The 18,988-nt window shown below is 47.9% G+C and overlaps 1 protein-coding gene across 2 annotated transcripts in view; it reads left to right on the top strand.

Moving 5' to 3' along the window:
- The first annotated feature begins 309 nt into the window (after positions 1-309).
- The window catches only part of RGS10 (regulator of G protein signaling 10), a 40,266-nt gene continuing 21,587 nt past the window's right edge, over positions 310-18,988 (top strand). The window contains exons 1-3 of one of the 2 annotated variants that reach the window (XM_022568622.2): positions 310-444; positions 10,955-11,073; positions 12,467-12,553. In XM_022568622.2, the coding sequence (XP_022424330.1) occupies positions 396-444; positions 10,955-11,073; positions 12,467-12,553 (255 nt within the window). In that variant the 5' untranslated portion in view covers positions 310-395. Of the gene's footprint in view, positions 445-5,753; positions 5,776-10,954; positions 11,074-12,466; positions 12,554-18,988 lie in introns of those variants that run through there. The other variant, XM_089898234.1, reaches the window with a different exon arrangement.

The raw sequence follows: 18,988 nt of genomic DNA, 5'->3' as shown, positions 1-18,988 counted from the left end.
GCTCGGGCGGCTTCTCTGGAGAGCACCGCCGGGCGGCGAAGGGTCCCCGGGACCCGCGAACCACCTGGGCAGGGTTCCTAAGTCCCTGGCAGCGCGGACTACTTCCGAGAGAGTGCGCTCCGTCCTGGGATCTGGGCCGGGTCCCGGCGTTTGGGTGTCACCCGGGTGCGCCCTGCCCGCCCAGGCACCCCGGGGCGGGACGGCAGGGCCCCCTCCTGGGCGGGCCGGTAGGGCGCACGGAGCGCGCCACGCGGCGTCTGGCCGGGAGGAGGGCGGCAGGGTGGGGGCTGCACGCTCCGGGGCGGTGCTGAGCGGGCTCCTCCTCCTCGCCTTCCTCCGGCTCAGCCGCCGCGCTGCCCAGCGGACCCTCCTTCCTCCCTGGGTTGCCCGCGGCTATGTTTAACCGCGCCGTGAGTCGGCTGAGCAGGAAGCGGCCGCCGTCAGGTAAGCTCCCTGGACCCCGCGTGCTAGGGATTGGGGCGCCCGCAGGGGCTGCCCGCCCAGGGCATCCTTACTAGGCTCGGGCGCGGCTCTGCGATGCCGCACGGAGGGGAGCCCCGGCCGAACGCGCCACTTCTCCCTGCTCCGTCCAGCGCCCCTGCGGTCCCAGCCGCGGCGGGAGCGCAGAGCCCCGAGAGGCGCGCTGGGGAGGAAGTTTGTCTGAAAGGAGGAACAACAGCAGTTTTCTTTTTAGTGATGGTCTGGGAGAAAAAGGAGATCCAAAACACCTCCAAACTTTGGAGGTAGTATGGGCTCTAGATTCCGAAAGCAGAACGTCGCGCGAGTTCCCCCCCTCCCTTCGGGAGTCCTCTGCCTCCGCTGCGGGTGTTGGTGCGAATGATGCCCACGCGGCGCCAGGAAAGGCACGCCTGGACCCCAGGCATCCGACAGGGCTGTCAGGCCTTGGCTGCCAGACGCCTTCTGTTCTGCGCCGAGGAGCCGAACTATGGGGCAGAGAAGGAGGGTGAATAAATACCGGGTGAAGGGCGCATCTGCAGTTAGCGCCAGGGAAGAGCCGACAAAGGATACAGTTTGGCTGTCACTCTGGACCAGCCACAATTTGGAACGATTTGATAGGACAAAGAACCCGTGGTGAAGATGAAACCATGCCCTTGATTCCAACCATCTTACCCTTTTTGCTCCTAATAGCTAAGCCACTTTTGAGCGCTAATTGTGGGCCCGGGTCTGTGTTCACTCTGTTTTGTGAATTCTCTTTTCACCTTTAGGGCAACCCATTGAGATAGGCATTGTTCTCCCCACTTTACGGAGAAGGGAACTGAAGCCAGGAGCTATTAGGTAACGTGCTCCAAGTCACACTTAGGTGATGGAGAATCTTTCAAACCCAGCTCGGCCTGACTCTGGAGTTCAGAGGCTTTTCTGCCACCTCCCACCCCGAGACGCTTCTGCTAGTACCAAGAGGCTGTACGTGTTGGCCCGTATCTTTTTTTCACCTAATGTATTTTATGAGGGACACTGTGGTGAAGAGGATGCACTGAAAGTAGGTTGGCTGGGTCCAAATCCCACCTCCACCACTACTAGCTGTGGAGCCTCTCTGTACAGATAAGGATCCGCAAAATGAGAATAAAATACCCTTCTTTAAACACTAAATCGAAGCTGGTTTCTTATCCATCAAATTTTGCAAATTATTGCATTTACTATTTAGGACAACTCTAATAAAGTAGGACTTCATAGAGTTATAAATTGCTTATATTAGAGTTGGTGTTAGTGGTCATGTAAACCTTTCTGTGTTACCTGTGGGTCAAAGGATTCCCCTGTGGGCGTTCATTTTAGCCATTCCTTATTGTTAGATATTCACAGGCCTACGGAGTGGTGGTCAGAGCCTGGACTCTGAAGTTAAACTCCTGGTTCCCACCATGACTCTATCATTCAGCTACCTTGGGCAAGTTACTTTACCTCCGAGCCAATTGCTAAATTATTGGGAAATTTGGAAGCTGGTTGCTAAACCGTAGGTAGCTTGAAATTGGCTACCAGTGGCCATTTACACCTTGGAAATCAGCAGATGCTAAAAATCAAGCTTTTTTGTTTTTGTTTTTCCCTGGGAGAGCTGGTTTACCAGCACACCTCTGCGTCTGTTTTCCCATCTGTAAAGTGGGTTCAATAGAGCTGTGGAATCAAATACATGAAAGCATATATATGAAGTCCCTAGTACAGTGCATGGCATTACTGAGTAATAATGGTTAGCTCTTATCTTTTCTGCCTTTTCCTATTATAAATAGAGCTGCTTTGAACATCCCTGCACAGTTCGCTTTTGGGTTGAAGTCTTCCAAATAGAACACATGAATTTTGGGACATACATGGTTTTGGGGTGCTGTTGCATGTGGGCAGGTTGTACCCCAGAAAGACTGGTGGCAGTTTTAGGGACACCAGTGGAGTGTACCTCTTTCAGGGTAACACATTTTAAGTCTGATGAAATGTGGTTAGGTCACTGATAGAAAGATCAGTAGCTAAAAATCATGGATTGGTATTAAATGCCAGACTTCCAAGAGCCCGATTTCTTTATGATTTTTAGGTTTAATGTCTACCCCCTGATGGGAAAGAACAAATGAGCCCCTGCCAGTTTGGTCATCACCACCCAGCAGTGAGAAAGGGGGAATGTGGGCCCCGAGGCAAAGGCACTGGGAAGCCAGCCAAGTGACCCATGGGACCCTGGACTGATTTTTGTGTGTTTTTTTTTTGGTGATTTCGAATTATTTTTCTTAAAGTGGCTCTCCAGATTGTGTAAGTTTCTGGCCCCACAAAAACCGGATCCATCCCTGCTGGACCCTGATTTGAGCATGGCTGCAGTCCTGCCTCCCAGCTCCTTTTACTCCAAACCTTTCTTGCTTTTCTGCAAAATCTTATTGGAGACAACGTCTTTAAACTGAGGTTTGGTGCTCCCAACGCTTAATTCCAAGTTTCAAAGTGCGATTCAAAGGGCAAATATTCTCCTTCCTGAGCTTTCTCAAAGTGTGTTCACGAACCACAAGGGGGTGGGAGTGGAGGTTGGCTTGACAAAATGCAGCTTTCCAGGCCCCCCCAGACCCCGCCCCGTCCCGGATTCAGTCCTGCGGACCCGAGGTGGGAGGGAGAGTTGGCTGCATTTTTGACAGTCGATTCTTACGCCACTTAAGTGTGAGGACCCCGCCAAGGATTCTGTGCACCCACCCTGCCCCCCACAGCGACTTGCACTGTTGATGGTAAATGGGATGCTCTTCGCTTGAAAAGCAAAGCCAGAGCCACGGCCTTCCACCGCCCCCTACGAGCAGAACACGGGCTGAACCGCCAGGGGAATTCCCCGCTCCCCCGCCCAGAGCCTGTTATACATTATCCCATTAAACCTCTGGGACCAGTTTCAGATTTATGGCAGGGCTTAAGTTTTTATTTAAAGATGACAGTTGACATACAATTTAATGGCCGGCTTGGCTGCTGGGGGAAATTTTCCCTGCCGAACATCTCTGAGCCGGGCCTTCAGATATAGGGAGAACGAAGCGGGCACAGAGAGGCGGGGCTGAGCGAGGGGCGTGGTTTATACACGTGTGGCGACCTGAACACCACCGCGGGCAACTCGCGGACTGGTGGGTGCCGGGCGCTCGGGGTGCTTTACTTGCCTTCACAGACTGTATGATGTATGAACTGATGTCTCCTTTACTCACTGTTAGAAACTGTGGAAACCAGGCAGGTGCCTGGCTGGGCCATTTCCTAGGGCTTTCTGGGTGAACTGAGTCATTCCCCTCCCTGGGGTTGAGTAATCCCCTCGGCCCCCTGCCGCTGGGCTCTGGGAACTTGCTGTTTAAATTGTACTAAATTTACGCTCACCAGTTTCTTCTGCTTCCCCCAGATAGCTCTCCACGGCAGCAGCCCCGGGGGTGGCAGCGGGGGCCTAGGCAGGCGACAGAAGCAGCTCTTCGATAAGAGCTGTCAGGAGGCGCACACTGGAGCCAAACAGTCCCTTGCAGACTTCCGGGGACCAATTTCCCTTCTCAGTAGGTTCCCATCTCTCGAGGGCCCCGCCGAGTGCCTGTGGGTCGGCTCTGCTGTCCCCGCTCTGTGGTGGGCTCAGGGACCCCTCATCTGGCTTGCCTTCTCGCTCAGTCCCCTCACTGCCCGCCCCGCCCTTGGGTGGCTGGGCATTCCCACCTCTGTCTTGTGTCCTCTCCCAAAGCTCCAGGAGGCCCGCTCTTCCAGGCCTCCTGCCTCCCTCTCTGCACCTGAAATGCAGCCTGCCCATCTTGTCTCTCCCCGGACAGCTGCAGAGGCTGCCCATTTCAGAAGGGACAGACCAGGGGACTCAGATCTCTGACCGAGCCCAGAGCTGCCTACGTGACCTCACACAGTATCCAGTGTGTCATCTTGCTCGTGTGTATTTAGAGAGTGAGTGTGGAGCGGTGGGCTTTTCTCTTTCCTTCCTCGCCTCCCTGCTTCTCTGCTCCACTTCCTTCCTTCTTTCTTTTCTTTCTTTCTTTCTCCAGTTGGGACTTTAAAAACCAACAATACCATCATCCACTGTCTTTATCATCCCACAAATGAAGGATGTTTCAACACCCCAAATAGTAGGAGAGATATAATCTCACGTAAAGAACTTGTCCTGATACACAAGAATCTTCCAGAGGCTGTTGCTTCTAGGGGAGAGGCTCTGGGTCGCTGAAGGACAGGGGCGATAGGAAGACCTGTCCCACTGTGCTCCCTTGTGTAGCTCTTGTCTTTTGTACCCTGTAAATAAATGTAATTACCTACTTAAAAAAGACAACCCAACGCTGTCCCACTCAATCAGCACAGCTCACTTGGTAAATATTTCCTTCTGCTTATTCTCATTCTTTCATGGACCCGTGAAGAAAACTTCATGGCAGTGTGTGGCATTGCAGCCAGATGCCATCTGGGAATGCCTGGCTTCATCTTCTCAATTATTTTTAATTTCCCTGAGAAAAAGCACCCGCCTTTTATTTCTTGCGTCTTTCCCTGCCCTTCCCTTAACAGCCTCTGCAGCCAGACAGCCTAGGGTTGAGTCCCAGCTCATCGACTTCCTGGCTGTCCCCTTTGGAGCAAGTGATTTAACCTTGTTGTGCCTCAGTTTCCTCATCTGTAAAATGGGCCACCGATGGACCCAACCTCCAAGGGCTGTGAGGTTGAGATGGGATGTAGTCAGTGTTCAGTAAATGCCATCTCTTTTTACAACCGTCATCCTCCTCTCTGTTTTGTCCCCCGCTCAACCTGACAATCTATCAGAAAACAGCTATCACTGTAAATCTATACAAGAGTGCCCGGCACTGCAGACCCTGAGGAAGACACAGCTCTTACTCTCAAGAAATACACAGTCTACCCTACTGACACCGGAGGGAAAAAGTTACTTATTTTCCCTGAGGTGGGGGCCAGGGGAGAGCAAGGGCACATTTCCGCATAAGTCAGGTCCCAGAGGAAGCATGGGGGCTTCTGGAAAGTGAGAAGAAATACAGACAGGGTCTTCACTTTCACCTCCAGAATTGGGCTCCTGGGTAGTTTTTATTTTTTCTGGGCCTTTGCCTAGAAAGTGAGGATTCTAGGGGAGCTACAGATGACAGTCTGGCGTCCTTATTTCCTTCCCTCTGGTAGAAAGTGGAAACTGGGGCATCTGTTGTTTAGTCCACTCAGAAGAGGATGTTGAGGTTTGCTTTTCCTCTGGATCCAAAAGGGTGCTCTGGAGCCCCACAGCCCCCGTCTGTCTCGCACAAAGCGTCTCTGAGAAGGCAGCGGAGTTTTGGGCTGCGGGGACCTCCCCAGGCAGACCCCAGAGCATGGCACGTAAGGAAGGGTCCCCACCCCCTTGGCTATCAGATATGCCCTCAGCTCACCCATCGCTGGGTGCTGGCGGGCAGGGTAGAGGTAGGGGTGTGTGTGGTGCAGCTGCAGGTGCACAGGGGGCCTCTGGAGGGCTCGGCTGAGCAACTTGGCTTTTTCTGAGGCCTCAGATCTCGTGGGAAAACTGCCATGAGGCCGTTTCTGAGCCCAGCTGACCTCTCCAGCCTGTTGGCCTGCTCTGGTCTTTGATGCTTGCTATCAGTATGATTATTTCAAAACGATTTTATTTTTATTTTCTGCTAATGGCAGTTCATGCCAACCTCCCTACCAAGGGAATTGCATGCCTGAAGGCTCATTATTCTCAGAAGCTAGATACTGGAACTGATAAACACTTAAGTAATATTTAGATAGAGGGTTTCCATGACCCAGTTTCTCTGGAGCCTTGCATGGATCACCAGTTGTGAAAACGGATTCTCTGCTTCTAAGTGGGATGACTTTTTAAAAAAATGTGATGTTTGATGTGATATAGGTGATATGAGGTTTTAAATCAGTTTTGTGGGGTGTGTACTTTCCCTGATTATTTTAAAGGAGTATGGTGTATGTGTGTGTGGTACCAAACCACATTAGAATTTAGGGTTAACATTTCTGCCTTTTCCCGGGCTTGAATGTTTAGTTTGTTTTCTTTAATGTGCTGTGCTTTTGGGGGGTGCCTTTGACAAACCCTCTGAGGATGTAAGTTGACTCTGCTGTTGGAAGCTGGATATTGAGGGTTTACTAAAATCTTTGACTTGGGGAAATTGTCTATGCAGGACCATTAGCCAGACCTTCCTGAAGACTAATAGCAGGAATTTGTTCTGATGAGTGTTAGAGATGCCTTCTGAGTATGGATTTCCAAGGAATTAATGTCTGGAGAAGGTCTCTGTTAGATATGACATCATGGCATCTATAAATAATGCATCACACAACGTGCTGCAAGCAGCCAGCCTCAGCCCTCTGTACCTGGATGCTGTGCCGGCTTTGAAATGACAGCTTTTACCACACAGAACAGCGTAAACGTAAATGGAAAGCGTCTGCCCGTTGTGCTTATGTGCTGGATGATTCTGGCCCAGCCGTAGGTGGGTTTTTGTCTGCAAGGAATTGGGCTCTTCATTTTTGCAGTCTTCTCACACATAAGTGTTATCATTCTTGTTAAGGCCGTCATGTTCTGGCTTCTGTGAATGTGAAGATCAGCAGATATCAGAACTAACAATGGCAGCCCATTGACCTGGGCTCTGCAGGCAGGACTACCTGGGCTTGGACCGTGACGCCCCGTTTCTAGCTGGGTGCCCCTTGCGAGTTACTGTGCCTCCGTTTCCTCATCTGTGAAGTGAGGATAATACTAAGCACATCTGAGGGTCGTTGTGAGAACAGAATGATTTAACCCATGGAAAAAGCTTGGAATAGTACCCAGCACATTGTGAATAATTCGTTAAGTGTTAATGGTGATTATTAGCCAATGACAGATTCATCTGAAGATGAGTATATTGAAACGTAAGTATCGTGCCTGCAAAAATCTGAAGATCTAAAATGCTTTGAAGGGCCCAGGAGGTAAAAAAAATTATTTTTTTCATTGCAGAAATGTTTTACAGATGATCTAAATGACAACAACAAATGAGCAGGGCTGGACAAAATGGGAACAAACAAATGTCATCACCACCTGCTGCTTACTAGCTTGAGTGATCTTAAAGCTGCTAGAAAGATAGGTTTAACTCTTTTTCCAGCTGTGCATTCCCAACCTACCTTCTTGTGTAATCCATCTAAAATGGAAACTTTTATCAATGAAAAAGGAAAGAAGAGTGTTGGACCTCTGTGTTTCCAAGTGCCAGGAACTGGGAAGGAGTTGGGAAGCTGGGAACTCTTGTTTTTGCTTTATTCTTAAGCTCAGAAGTAAACTTGCTTGCTGTGAAGAAAGGTTATTTCTTTCTCCTATACATCATTGGACTGATTGTAACATTTAAAGTGAACCAAGTTGTCTTAGGAAGCCCTTACTTACATGCATCGGAAAACAGGGGAAGTCTACTTGTACCGACGAGGATCCTGAGAAATGGAAATGCCTCAGGTTAGTGGGCAGTCTCTCAGGGCATTGCCAAATGGAGTGGACCTCTGCCAGTCTCACTGGAGGTTGGGGATAATGACTTGGAAAAGAGAGACATCATTAAGTGAATGGAGTTTGCAAGTGTTGCTCTAACTAGAGATATCTATCTATATTGATACCAATCAAGAAGGATTTAAAAAAAAAAAGGCATAGCCAAAGGCCTTAATCAAAATTCAAAGACAATCAGGAAGTCTTGGCAAAATTCAAGTCAGTATTTCTGGAAAAGTGAAAACACATGGCAGTAGAGTTTGAGTAGAAGATTCCTATAGTAAAAGGACTGCTAGGGCAGAAGGTGAGCAGAAGGGCAAGAAGAAATTTCTCTTTATCCGTGGCACCAAAGCCGAAACTAATAACCATGGCTATGGGGATACTTTCTGTGTCTTGGTATGCTTTCTGGGCCAGCCCTGAAAATTCTGTGCCTCTGTAACAGTGTCAGCCATAGATGTATTTCATGACATTGATGGAAGGGAAATGGTAGCCGAGGAGGGAGCTGAAAGGAAGGGCCACCCATCTGCAAACTCCTGTGTTCCGAGGCACCCTGGGGTTCCATAGAGGTGGTCCTGGTGGGGACAATTGCCCGCATATTTAAGTCCCAGTACTGGTTCCATCCAGCAGTTCCTTAGCTGGGTCACCTTACCCTCTGGACCTTTATTTCTCAGTCTGTTAAATAAGGAGACTAGATCAGATGAGTGGGTTTTGAGTTGTAAAACTTTTTGTTCACACGAAAGCCAGCACAGAAACCTAATATGCAAAATGACTAGAGTATGAAATAAAAGAGGGGAGTGAGGGAGCAATTGTCTCACGGTGGGGATGGCTATCTTATCTCCCAGTTAACCAGAAGACCTAGTTAACCAGAGCACTCTATTGGCTAAATGGGAATCCACCAAGTGTATTTATTTGCAAGACAGTGAGGCCGTGAAAACCCAAATGTGGTTTGGTTTATTATTGAAAAGAACGTCAAGAGTTTTGGAATCACTACAGGCCAAGGTTGAAAAGTTATAGCCAAAGCAGTTGTTCTGCAATGGCGAGAGACATTTCTGGCTACCTACGATTTTTCCGGAACAGCGAACTTGTGTCTGTAATTTATTTACTCAAGAGAAGATCTGCTAGGGGAGTGGAGTAAACTGTCAAACTGTATTCTTTGGGTAGAGAACAGGGAGTAAATCTGTGAAATGCTTGGCAGAATGAACCCTGTTGCAGAAATTTCTTACGATAATGATCTTTTAATTTGATTTATACTTCATTGGGAAGAAATGCAGTGTTCAGAAGCTTGCCGTTTTAACATTTGCAAAGAGAGCAGAGAACTAATTTAATCCCCACGAACTGAAGATTCACTTTAGAGAGGTGTCAGGTCCATTTGTGATGTTTGAGTGAGTTTGCATCTCAAGTAAAGAAATGGATTTGTCCCAAACAACTCTCTTATGTGCTCCATCACCAATGCATATTGCTTCTGCTTTATTTAGCCCAAATCAGCCAATCAATGTATAGAACCCAGGTAGTTTTCCCAGATGCTAGGAGACCGAGTCTCAGCTGCTTGAGAAATTAATATGTTTGTTGACCTCCAATAGAATACAGTAGATCACAGAAGCTGAGTTACTTCCATGTTCAACATATTCTGATACAGCTTTCCTCCAAAAACATTTGAAACCATATGACCACCTAGCTACTTGCAGCAATTAATATTCATAAGACTTTTAAAATTTGTCCTTTTAAAATGATTTGTTTTGCTGATTTCTTAATTTAAAGTTTATTTTCTCCCAGATTCAAACTTTTCTTTAGAGAGACATGTCTCTACTTTGAAAAAAAAAGAAAGCAGTGGAGAAAAGAAGTATTAGCTATAAAAATAGTTCACTTGATAAATCATTATTTTAAGGAAGCAGAGAGAAGAACTAATATTTTTTGAGGGTACACTGTGAGCATCTAGGTGCCTGATGTGTTTCCTCCTTTAATCCTTCTGATAACCCCAAGAGATAGGGGGATTATCTTCATCTTACACAGAGTTTTGCCCATGTTCACATAGTTCGAATTGGCAAAACTGGCTTTGGAACCTGGGCCCATCCGAAGTGACGTTCCATGGATTTTCCCTTGACTCCAGGAAGCGGGCCAAATTCTGTAGATGAGGTGTGTTTGTGTTGTTACTTCCTCCTTCAGGCAAGTAGCCAGAGTGTGTTAGTTGGAGGTCCCCGTCCCCTTTCCTGTAGTCAAGAGGCTCTTTTTAGAGGTAAGAGTAAGAAAGTGCAGCAGATGTGCAGGTGCAAAGTCACTGATTCATTTAGCCTATGCCCTTCATAACAGCGTCCCGCCGAGACATATTGGAGCCTGAGAGGCACAAGGAAAAATCAGTTATAATGATCCTGTCTTTATTTAAATTTTTGGTATTTTGCTCATTATGGAATTTTTTGCATTAATTTTGATTTTTCAGAATATTGCACGAAAACCTCATTTACCTGATGCCTGAGTTTTTTGGGCACCCCCTTAAATTTTGCACCTCTGGCCAGTGCCTCCCTTTCCCCACCCTAGTCCCGGCCCTGGTACACACTTTAATTTATGTGCCAGGCAATGAGCTACCTGCTGGAGATACAAGATCAAGATGCAGAGGAGCTTTCAGACTGGTGAGAGCCGGTCATGCAGTCACAACACAGCAGGATAATTATAAGACTGTGCACAGAATGTAATGGGGGAAGAGTTGCTGTTGAGTCAAGGTCCCTGGGAGGAGGGCTTGAGGGAGACTTGAAGGCTGCCTGTGGGTCAGCCAGTGGACACGTGGGTGGGGGAAGGATATATGGGGAGTGTTGGGAAATGACAAGTCCCTTCTTAACTCGGAGCCACAGTTTTCTGCATCTGTAAAATGGAGGGAATAGCAGCATGCCCTTCATAAGGTTGTTGTCAGGACTAGAATGAATTCACTGTGTTAAGCACGGAGAGTAGATTCTGGCATATAACTTACTATTACATCTTAGCCATAATGGTGATGATAATGATCATAATGCCCGTTATAAGAGGACAGTATCTTTGGGCCACATACACAGTCTAAACTTTGCTTTGCAGACATCCGCGACAGTGATGGGAGTTCCAGCAGCAGCCACCAGAACCCCAAGAGCACAGACAAATGGGCGGCTTCTCTGGAGAATCTGCTTGAAGACCCGGAAGGCGTGAAAAGATTTAGGGTTTGACTTTTTTCGTTGTTCACCGGGCTTGACGCACATACAAAGAAGTTTAGAAGCCTGTGGGTGGAGCACAGGCCAGGTTTTAACACTGTCTGGCCCAACTTGAGAAGCAGAACTTCTCACCTGTCATGACCAAGATGGAAATGCTTTCCTGGGCAGTCATGGACCAACACGGAGGGGCGTGCACAGACTGTTTCTTTTTTTTTTTTTTTCTAATTATTTGGTTTCACCAGATCTTAGTTGCGGCAGGCGGGCTCCTTAGTTTTAACACATGGGCTCCCTAGTTGTGACATGCGAGCTCTTAGTTGTGGCATACATGTGGGATCTATTTCCCTGACCAGGGATTGAACCTGAGCCCCCTGCATTGGGAGCATAGAGTCCTGTCCGCAGCGCCAGCAGGGAAGTCCCTCTTTCTGGTTTTTATATAGCTGGATGGGAGCGGGGTGGGGTGATGAGGAAGAGGTACTGTGCTCATTGGCAGGATCTACAAAGAATTTCCAGCTCTGTGACACCTGGGAGGGGGTGGTCTGGGTCTCTCTGATGTGAGGGTTTGTTCACTTCTATGTTGGGGATTCTCAGGATACATATTAACAGAGTGAAAGAGGCTGGACATCAGCTGACAAAGTGAAGATGAACTCAGAGAGGAGAGCAGGTGGGTGGGGAAGTGTCAGGACTGCCTAGAAATGGCCTGCAGAAACTCCAAGTGTCAGAAGAAGCACAGGTGAATTTCAAGAATGCCTTGTATCTGCCTGAGTCCCACTGACTTCTGTCTTTTAAGTCTTGGGTCAGGCCAGGATAAGCCCTGATGCTGTTGGTCTCTGTAGCAGACTCCAGGGAGGGGGTAGCAGGCATTTCTGGACATAGGACCACCATCTAGAGCACCGTCTAGATCTCGGGGAGAAAACTTTTCTGTGCACAGCAGGATAGCTGGCTGTGCCACTAAGCCCCCAACATCTGCCAAAAGAAAGCACACCTCCAGCTTGAAATAGTTTTCATTGTGGCATTTTTAGACATGCTTAGTATGTTTTCTTTTCTTTTGTTTAAAAAAATGAGCCTGATTTTGAAGAAATGTACTTTGTTTAAACACCGTCTGGAAGGAACTAACATATCTTCCACTTTAATTTACTTTTTGGTAATTTATTGTCAGTTGAGAATTGTGAGTAGATTCCTACTTCATTTTTACTCTTTTTCAGAGTGTCAAACCCTTTAAGTTCAAATGCATATGAAATTCAAGCTTTAACATTAAACATACACTTTGTTTTCAGGGTGGAGCTTTTACAGGGTGAATGAACACCCTCATTTGTTGAATTTTGACTTAGTTCTTGAAGGGAAATGCATTATTTGTTTTTTAAGTAGAATACTGTTTGATATTTTTTCTTCTTTTCATCCATAGGAATTTTTAAAAAAGGAATTCAGTGAAGAAAATGTTTTATTTTGGCTAGCATGTGAAGATTTTAAGAAAACACAAGATAAAAAGCAGGTACTTCTACTCTATAATCACATTCTTGGTAATTTTCTTCTCTCCTTATAAAGTTATATTTGCCTTTCCAATAAATTTTGAAATTGCCTAGGGAAATCTGATCCATATTGGATTTTGGGGAAGATTTAAGCTTCAGAATAGCCTATGTGGTATTGATCAAATATTAACAATTCTTTTAAAAAGTGTGTTAATCTATTTTAAAAAATTAATTAATCTTTGGCTGCGTTGGGACTTCATTGCTGCACGCGGGCTTTCTCTAGTTGCAGCGAGCGGGGGCCACTCTTAGTTGCGGTGCACGGGCTTCTCATTGTGGTGGCTTCTCTTGTTGCAGAGCATGGGCTCTAGGAGCGCGGGCTTCAGTAGTTGTGGCACTTGGGCTCAGTAGTTGTGGCTTGCATCCTCTAGAGTTCAGGCTCAGTAGTTGTGGCTCACGGGCTTAGTTGCTCCGTGGCATGTGGGATCTTTCCGGGCCAGGGCTCAAACCCGTGTCCCTTAACCTCTGCACCACCAGGGAAGCCTTGTTAATCTATTTTTAAATGGAGCTGTTCAAATGGACAAATGTTTAAAGTAAAAATAACGATTTAAGTCATTGAGAGTTTCTTATCGAGTATGATTTCTTTTTCATGAATAAGTTGTGTGAATGCTTCCCCCAGAGTTTGACATGTCTGTGTTTTTTATGGACACCGTAAAGCAGATGTGTGGTGATAAAAGCACAACGCACATCAGACGGATTGTCAATTATTTAGTATATCTTTACGAAACACCTTGTAGTTGGCAGGCATTCCACATAGAAAGTTTCTGACTGCTCTCCTGGGTGGAGGTGGATGTGTGCTCTTTGCAGGAGGTAGCCTTTAGCTCCAATGCCAACCAGATTTTCTGCCACTGGAGGTTGGGTGTTGGGGTGGTGGAGGAGATTATGGGGAAGGAGGCTTGTGGATTGGGTGTGTTTACGAGGCTCATGCCTGTGTATTTCTAAGAGGTTAGTGGCTAAATGCCTACAGGAGCCGGTAATAATGTGCACGAGTGAGGTTTTTTGTATGAGGCTGCAGGGAGTCGTGGGGACTGGGGCCATTAGGGGGTGGCCTGCCCTGCCTCCAGAGGCTGTAGCTGGTTGTTTAGCTGACTTTGGCAGTGAACGCTTTGGGGTCTGTGGCCGTCTGAGCTTTCCCTGCTTTGGGTTCTACCCACCTAGGTCTTCGCTTGCCCACCCTTGCCCCAGAACCCTGAGGGACCTTGCTTCCTAAGGCATCTTCTCCCATCTTTAGTCTGATGCTGCCTGTTTTTCCAGAGAAGCTGGACATTTGGATTCTTATGTGAAACCATCCAGTTTTATAAATGATGGAACTAATTTTTTAAAAATGTAAAACCTTGCCTGCCAAAAAAAACATATCCATGGGCAGATGTGGCTTGTGGGCTGCCAGTTTTGAAGCCTCTGGTTCCAAAAGCTGGAATCCATGAGGCCAAAAGCTGGAATCCATGAGGCCAAAAGCCATTATGTGTTTCCAGAAAATGTCTCTCCTTGGTTTATTCAAAGGCTTTTCCACCTCAGACACCCTTTCCCCAAGATGGAGCAGTGTGACCTTCGCCCTGTCACCTTCCTCTCTGTTGGGGCAAGGATGGATTCCAAGATCCCTTGAGCTGAGCTTCCTAGGTCAGCCCAGAAAGCCATCCCGGGCATGATGCTGGGCATTTGCTTCCTTCCTGCTTCTTGACCCTGGATGACTTTATCTGAGCCCTTTGGGCTGGTGAATGGTCTCAGGTGTTGGCTGTGCCCCTTCAGGCAGGCATGCCCATCGCAATCCTTTGCCCCCAGCACCCAGCACAGGGCCCAGGGACAACTGTCAATAAATGCGGGCCTGGGCAATGGGTTCATCCGGCCTCACCCTAAAACCCTAGCTCAGAGTCAAGCAGGCAGACAGATGTCCATTTCTCTGCCTTCATTTGCGTGTTGGAGGTTAGAGGGGCTGACAGGTCAGCCAGCCACCCCTGCAGTGTACAAACCAGGCAGTTGAGGTACCCGCGCGGCTGAGCTGGGACTTGAACCTGCCCCATGAGCTGCCCAGTCGTTTTCACTGCACGTGAGGCTGACGTGTCCTTCAGTTCAGTTGAGTTTTTGCCAGATCTTTGCAGCGCGCCTGCTCGGGGCCAGGCCTTGTGAAAAGCATGGGTGACACACAGGGACAAGACAGATGAGACTCTTTAGGGAACAGGCCTCTAGAGGGGAAGCTGCTTGTTAAACAAGCCTTTGCAAGTGTGACGAGAACAGAAATGGGAAGTGCAGGATCCATGGGAGCACAGGCAGTGGGTGTCAGGAAGGTCCCTGGGGAAGTGACTCTCAAGCTGCCATCTAAGTGGAGTTGGGAGATGGGGGGAGTGTTCCTGGAAGAGGGGACAGCCTGTGGGGAGGAAAGCCTGGAGAGAAGAGCTGAAGGAAGACCAGAAGGCGGGAGGCTTGTGCTTGAGGGGTAGGCTGGGTCTGCTGTGTCTGAGACTGGGGCCACAGCTGGAGAAGCGGGGTGTCAAGGTGAACACTGAAAAGCCACGGGGTTGGATTGCACCGTCCCGTCCACATCCTACAGCCAGAGCTTCCAGAATCTGGCAGCCCCTCTCTGCGCCCCTAGCCCTAACACCTAGCATATGACTCCTTGAAGGTTTGTGTCCTGAGGCCTGGATGTTGCTTCTGGGCAATGAATGCTGCCTTGCCGTCAGCTGCTCAAGGATGCAGACAGAGCTGGGAAAGAGAGGAGCATGTGTGAGGCCTGCAGGGTCCACACCTTGGTCTGGGTCATCACACTCAGCATCGTGACAGTTCCCACCCTTCCAGATGCTGGTCTGTGGTCTGGGAGGTTAAGCTGTGGCTCGCCTGCAGCCATCCAGCTCGGTGCAGACAGAGGCAGGATGCAGCCCAGGTCTCCGCTCCAGACCATGTAGTGGGTCTGGCTGCAGGGGAAGTAGAACCAGAAGTAAGTTCTGTTTCACTGATTTTAAGAAGCAGAGAGGACATAGCACAGGGAAAAGTCAGCCCAACTGCATTTCGCAATGAGACTTATTACATCTGATCCAGCATGAAGTTTGTGGACCATTTATCTCTACAGTGAACTAAGGCAGTTGTGGGATTGATGCAAATCTCACTTTTGCATCTATTTAAATAAGACCTGTGCTGGTTGTTTTTTGTTTTTTGTTTTTTTTTCATTTTTTACTATCATTATCCAGCCAGATCTCTGGTACCTTGTATAATTTATTTATCTTCTGTACAGTTTGGTTTTCCCTCTATCATGCAGGCTCTATAAGGTTTGTGATCTTTGTCTGTCTTCTCCCCCACTGGGACTGTGTGCCTAGGACAGTGCCGGGCTCGCTGTTTGCTTCCCAATTTCCACTTAGGTCAGCTGACACCTGAGTATCTGCCGTGGGTAGGGTCCCGCCCTCTCGCTCACCTTGAGCTGCAGCTGCAGCCTGAGGGGTGGACTTGAGGGAGGAGCGTGCCATCCTTTCTGTTGGGGCTTTGCATTCTCAGAAGCTCCGAGCAGTGGACAGGTGCTGTGTCTTTGCTGCTTTCCGTGGTCTGTGCTTCGCCCCCTGGCAGACAGAAAAGCAGCCCTCTAGTTTGGGAGGGTCTCAACGCTCTGTGTTTATGGTGGGGATGCTGGGGCTCTGGGAAGTTGGGAGGGTGATGCCTCCCACCCTCCCTCCCTGGGGTTGTAATTGCCAGGTGTTCATATTCCACAATCAGCTTTCAAAGCAGTTCTCTCCCTTTGCTATTTCTTTGTGGTTTAACATTTTTCTATGAAGAGCCTCTTCCCCATGAATTAGCATGTGAGATCCATCTATCTTTTAACATCAAGCAACCTTTATGTCTTATAAAACCTCAGAAAAAGCTCCAAGAAGGTGTTCATTCTTTGGCTGTCCCTGAATTCATTCATTCATTCATTTGCACATGCATATTGGGCCTGTTTACTGTGTAACAAGGATTAAGGTGGATACAGCGGCTCGTACAGATTTGTAAAAACCAAACCGAGTGGGAGTGGGGAAGTGGTGGGGTGGTACAAGATGTCTAATAATCATAACTCTGAGAGCAACTTGCACTGATATTTAAATATAATAGTACCATGCATTTTTATAGTGTTTTAGAGTTAACAGTTATGGGGGGAGGGGTCTATGGTATTTATTAATTTTATTGTATTTATTTAACACTAAAACTTGATCCAGGGTTTTAGAGTGTTTGATGTCCTTATTTAAAGTAATCGTAAAGGTTTTCCTGAAAGGCTAAAACACCATCTTCTTTATTTAAAAAAAAAAAAAAATTACTTAAAAATCCAAAAGTGATGAGTGTTCCTTATATGAAAGTCATTCAGTTCACAAGCAGATGCAGTAAGAAGGGTTCATTCCCTCAGCACCCTCCAGGTTTCACTCTGTCTCTGGTTTGGGCTGTGTCTTTCTGACCTTTGACGTGGACTTGGCCAGGTCCAGGCGGGACCGGATAGGAGCTCAGCTGCTCACGGTGTGGGCTGGGGTCTGGCATGGGCCTGCCCGGCATCTCCGCTCCTTCCTGCCTCACTGTGTAACTTTCCAACGTCCTCTACTGTCTTCTTACTGTAACCAAGGTTTCACTTACTTTACATCCCTGTCTACTGCGTTTTCCTTATTAAAACTTTATTGTTTACTGTTTGCTGCTGAGCCAAAGAGGATGCTACGATTACATTTTTTTCTTCTTGGACCATGTTTTGCTTTTCTTATTTTTATACTCTCAGATAGCCCTTTAAAATGCTTCTCGATACGGTGTTACACAGGTCTCTCAGATCATCTCTGCAGTCCAAGTTCCCCTGGGGACTCCTCCCGGGGACCCCTGACTACCCCACCCACTGGGGCGCCCCCCTGTCTTCCTTTGCCACCAGTGGCCATTCCCTCTGTCCCTCCCCTGCCTCCTGGACCCAGATCCTCATCTGTCTGGAGTCACTCCCTCATTTTGGTATAGCATGACCAGCAATAGCTTCTTGAGAAAGGGTACATGGCAGGTAGACCTTTAAAGAATCGTATTGAGTGAAAATGTTATTTTTTTCCTCTTCTCCTGCGTCATGGATAATCTGATGGAGCATAGAATTGAATTCTAGGTTAAAACTCACTCAGAATTTTGAAGACATTGTCCCATTATCTTCCATTTTTGTTAAGAATCAGTATGTTACATGTAAGCTGTTTTGTTTTCTTTGCTTGTTCACCACCAGTATTCTAAAACTGTACAGTCAGAGGCTTAGAGCGGGGTGAGGTTCGTTCATCGTGTGGGGCATTTTGTGGAGCCTTTTAATCTGGAAATTTGTAGTTCTGGGAGATGTTCTTATATTGTTATTTTTATTATCATTATTATTATTATTTTTTTTTTTTTTTGCGGTACGCGGGCCTCTCACTGCTGTGGACTGTCCCGTTGCGGAGCACAGACTCCGGACGCTCGGGCTCAGTGGCCATGGCTCATGGGCCCAGCCGCTCTGCGGCACGTGGGATCTTCCCAGACCAGGGCACGAACCCATGTCCCCTGCATTGGCAGGTGGATTCTTAACCAGTGCGCCACCAGGCAAGTCCCCCGATGTGTTTATAAACTAAACATACCTCCAATCAGCTGGGTTGGGAGAAATTTGCTGGATGTCTGTGTGTGGAATTTCACTTAACCCTTGTGTTTGGTTTGGCATCTCTTCCTTGCCCTCCTTCGTGTCTCTGTCTGCAGCTTCCCTGAGTCAATTTCTTTAGAGAAGAAAACTCCAGGCTCTCGGGGGTGGGGCGTGGATAACTGCTCAGAGCTGGTGGTCAGGACCTGGGGGTCTAACGGCTTCTTTCTGCTGCCTTCTTCATCCCTCCTGCCTAGGTTCCCAGATGCCCCTGAGTTCCTGCCATTTTGGGACATTTCTTTGCATCCCCAGCCCTGCCGCCTCCCCTCACCAACCTTGCAGGCGCCTAGGTTTCTCCTTGCTGCTCTCTGCAGAGTCATTCGCTGTCCCTCCATCTGCTTTCCATTTCCTGAGTCTGTTCTCAGAAATATTCTCAAATCATTTACTTGACATTTTCTTTGCCTCATTCTCTTTCTGAAGTTGATATTAATGAAGGTAGTGGCTTGATCCTTTAATTTCCTTATGTGTCCTGTCCCATTGTCCATCTCTGGCAGAGTGATGGGGACAGAGGGGAATGGGCTGGCAAGATAAGCAAGACTCAGTGACAAGCAGGGTGCGAGGTGAGAGAGGCATTGGGGGATCACTGTTCCCGGCTTCCTGGAGTAGAGACGGCAGGACCCCCCTGCCAGGAGGGGCCCACTTCTTTCCTTGGCGTTAGGTGTGGGGTGTCTGTGGGACATCCAAGCCCACATTACTGGAAATCAGTTGGCTACATGGTCAGTAGCTTCGGGGAGAGGGTTGGGCTGAGATCTTGGGAGAGCATGTGGCTAGGAAAGCGTTC

Source organism: Delphinapterus leucas, chromosome 16, assembly GCF_059928025.1.
Source record: "Delphinapterus leucas isolate spDelLeu-1000000601 "Yukka" chromosome 16, BTC_Dleu_Yukka2, whole genome shotgun sequence".
Taxonomy (NCBI): domain Eukaryota; kingdom Metazoa; phylum Chordata; class Mammalia; order Artiodactyla; family Monodontidae; genus Delphinapterus; species Delphinapterus leucas.
This window is presented reverse-complemented; position numbering and strand designations above follow the sequence as displayed.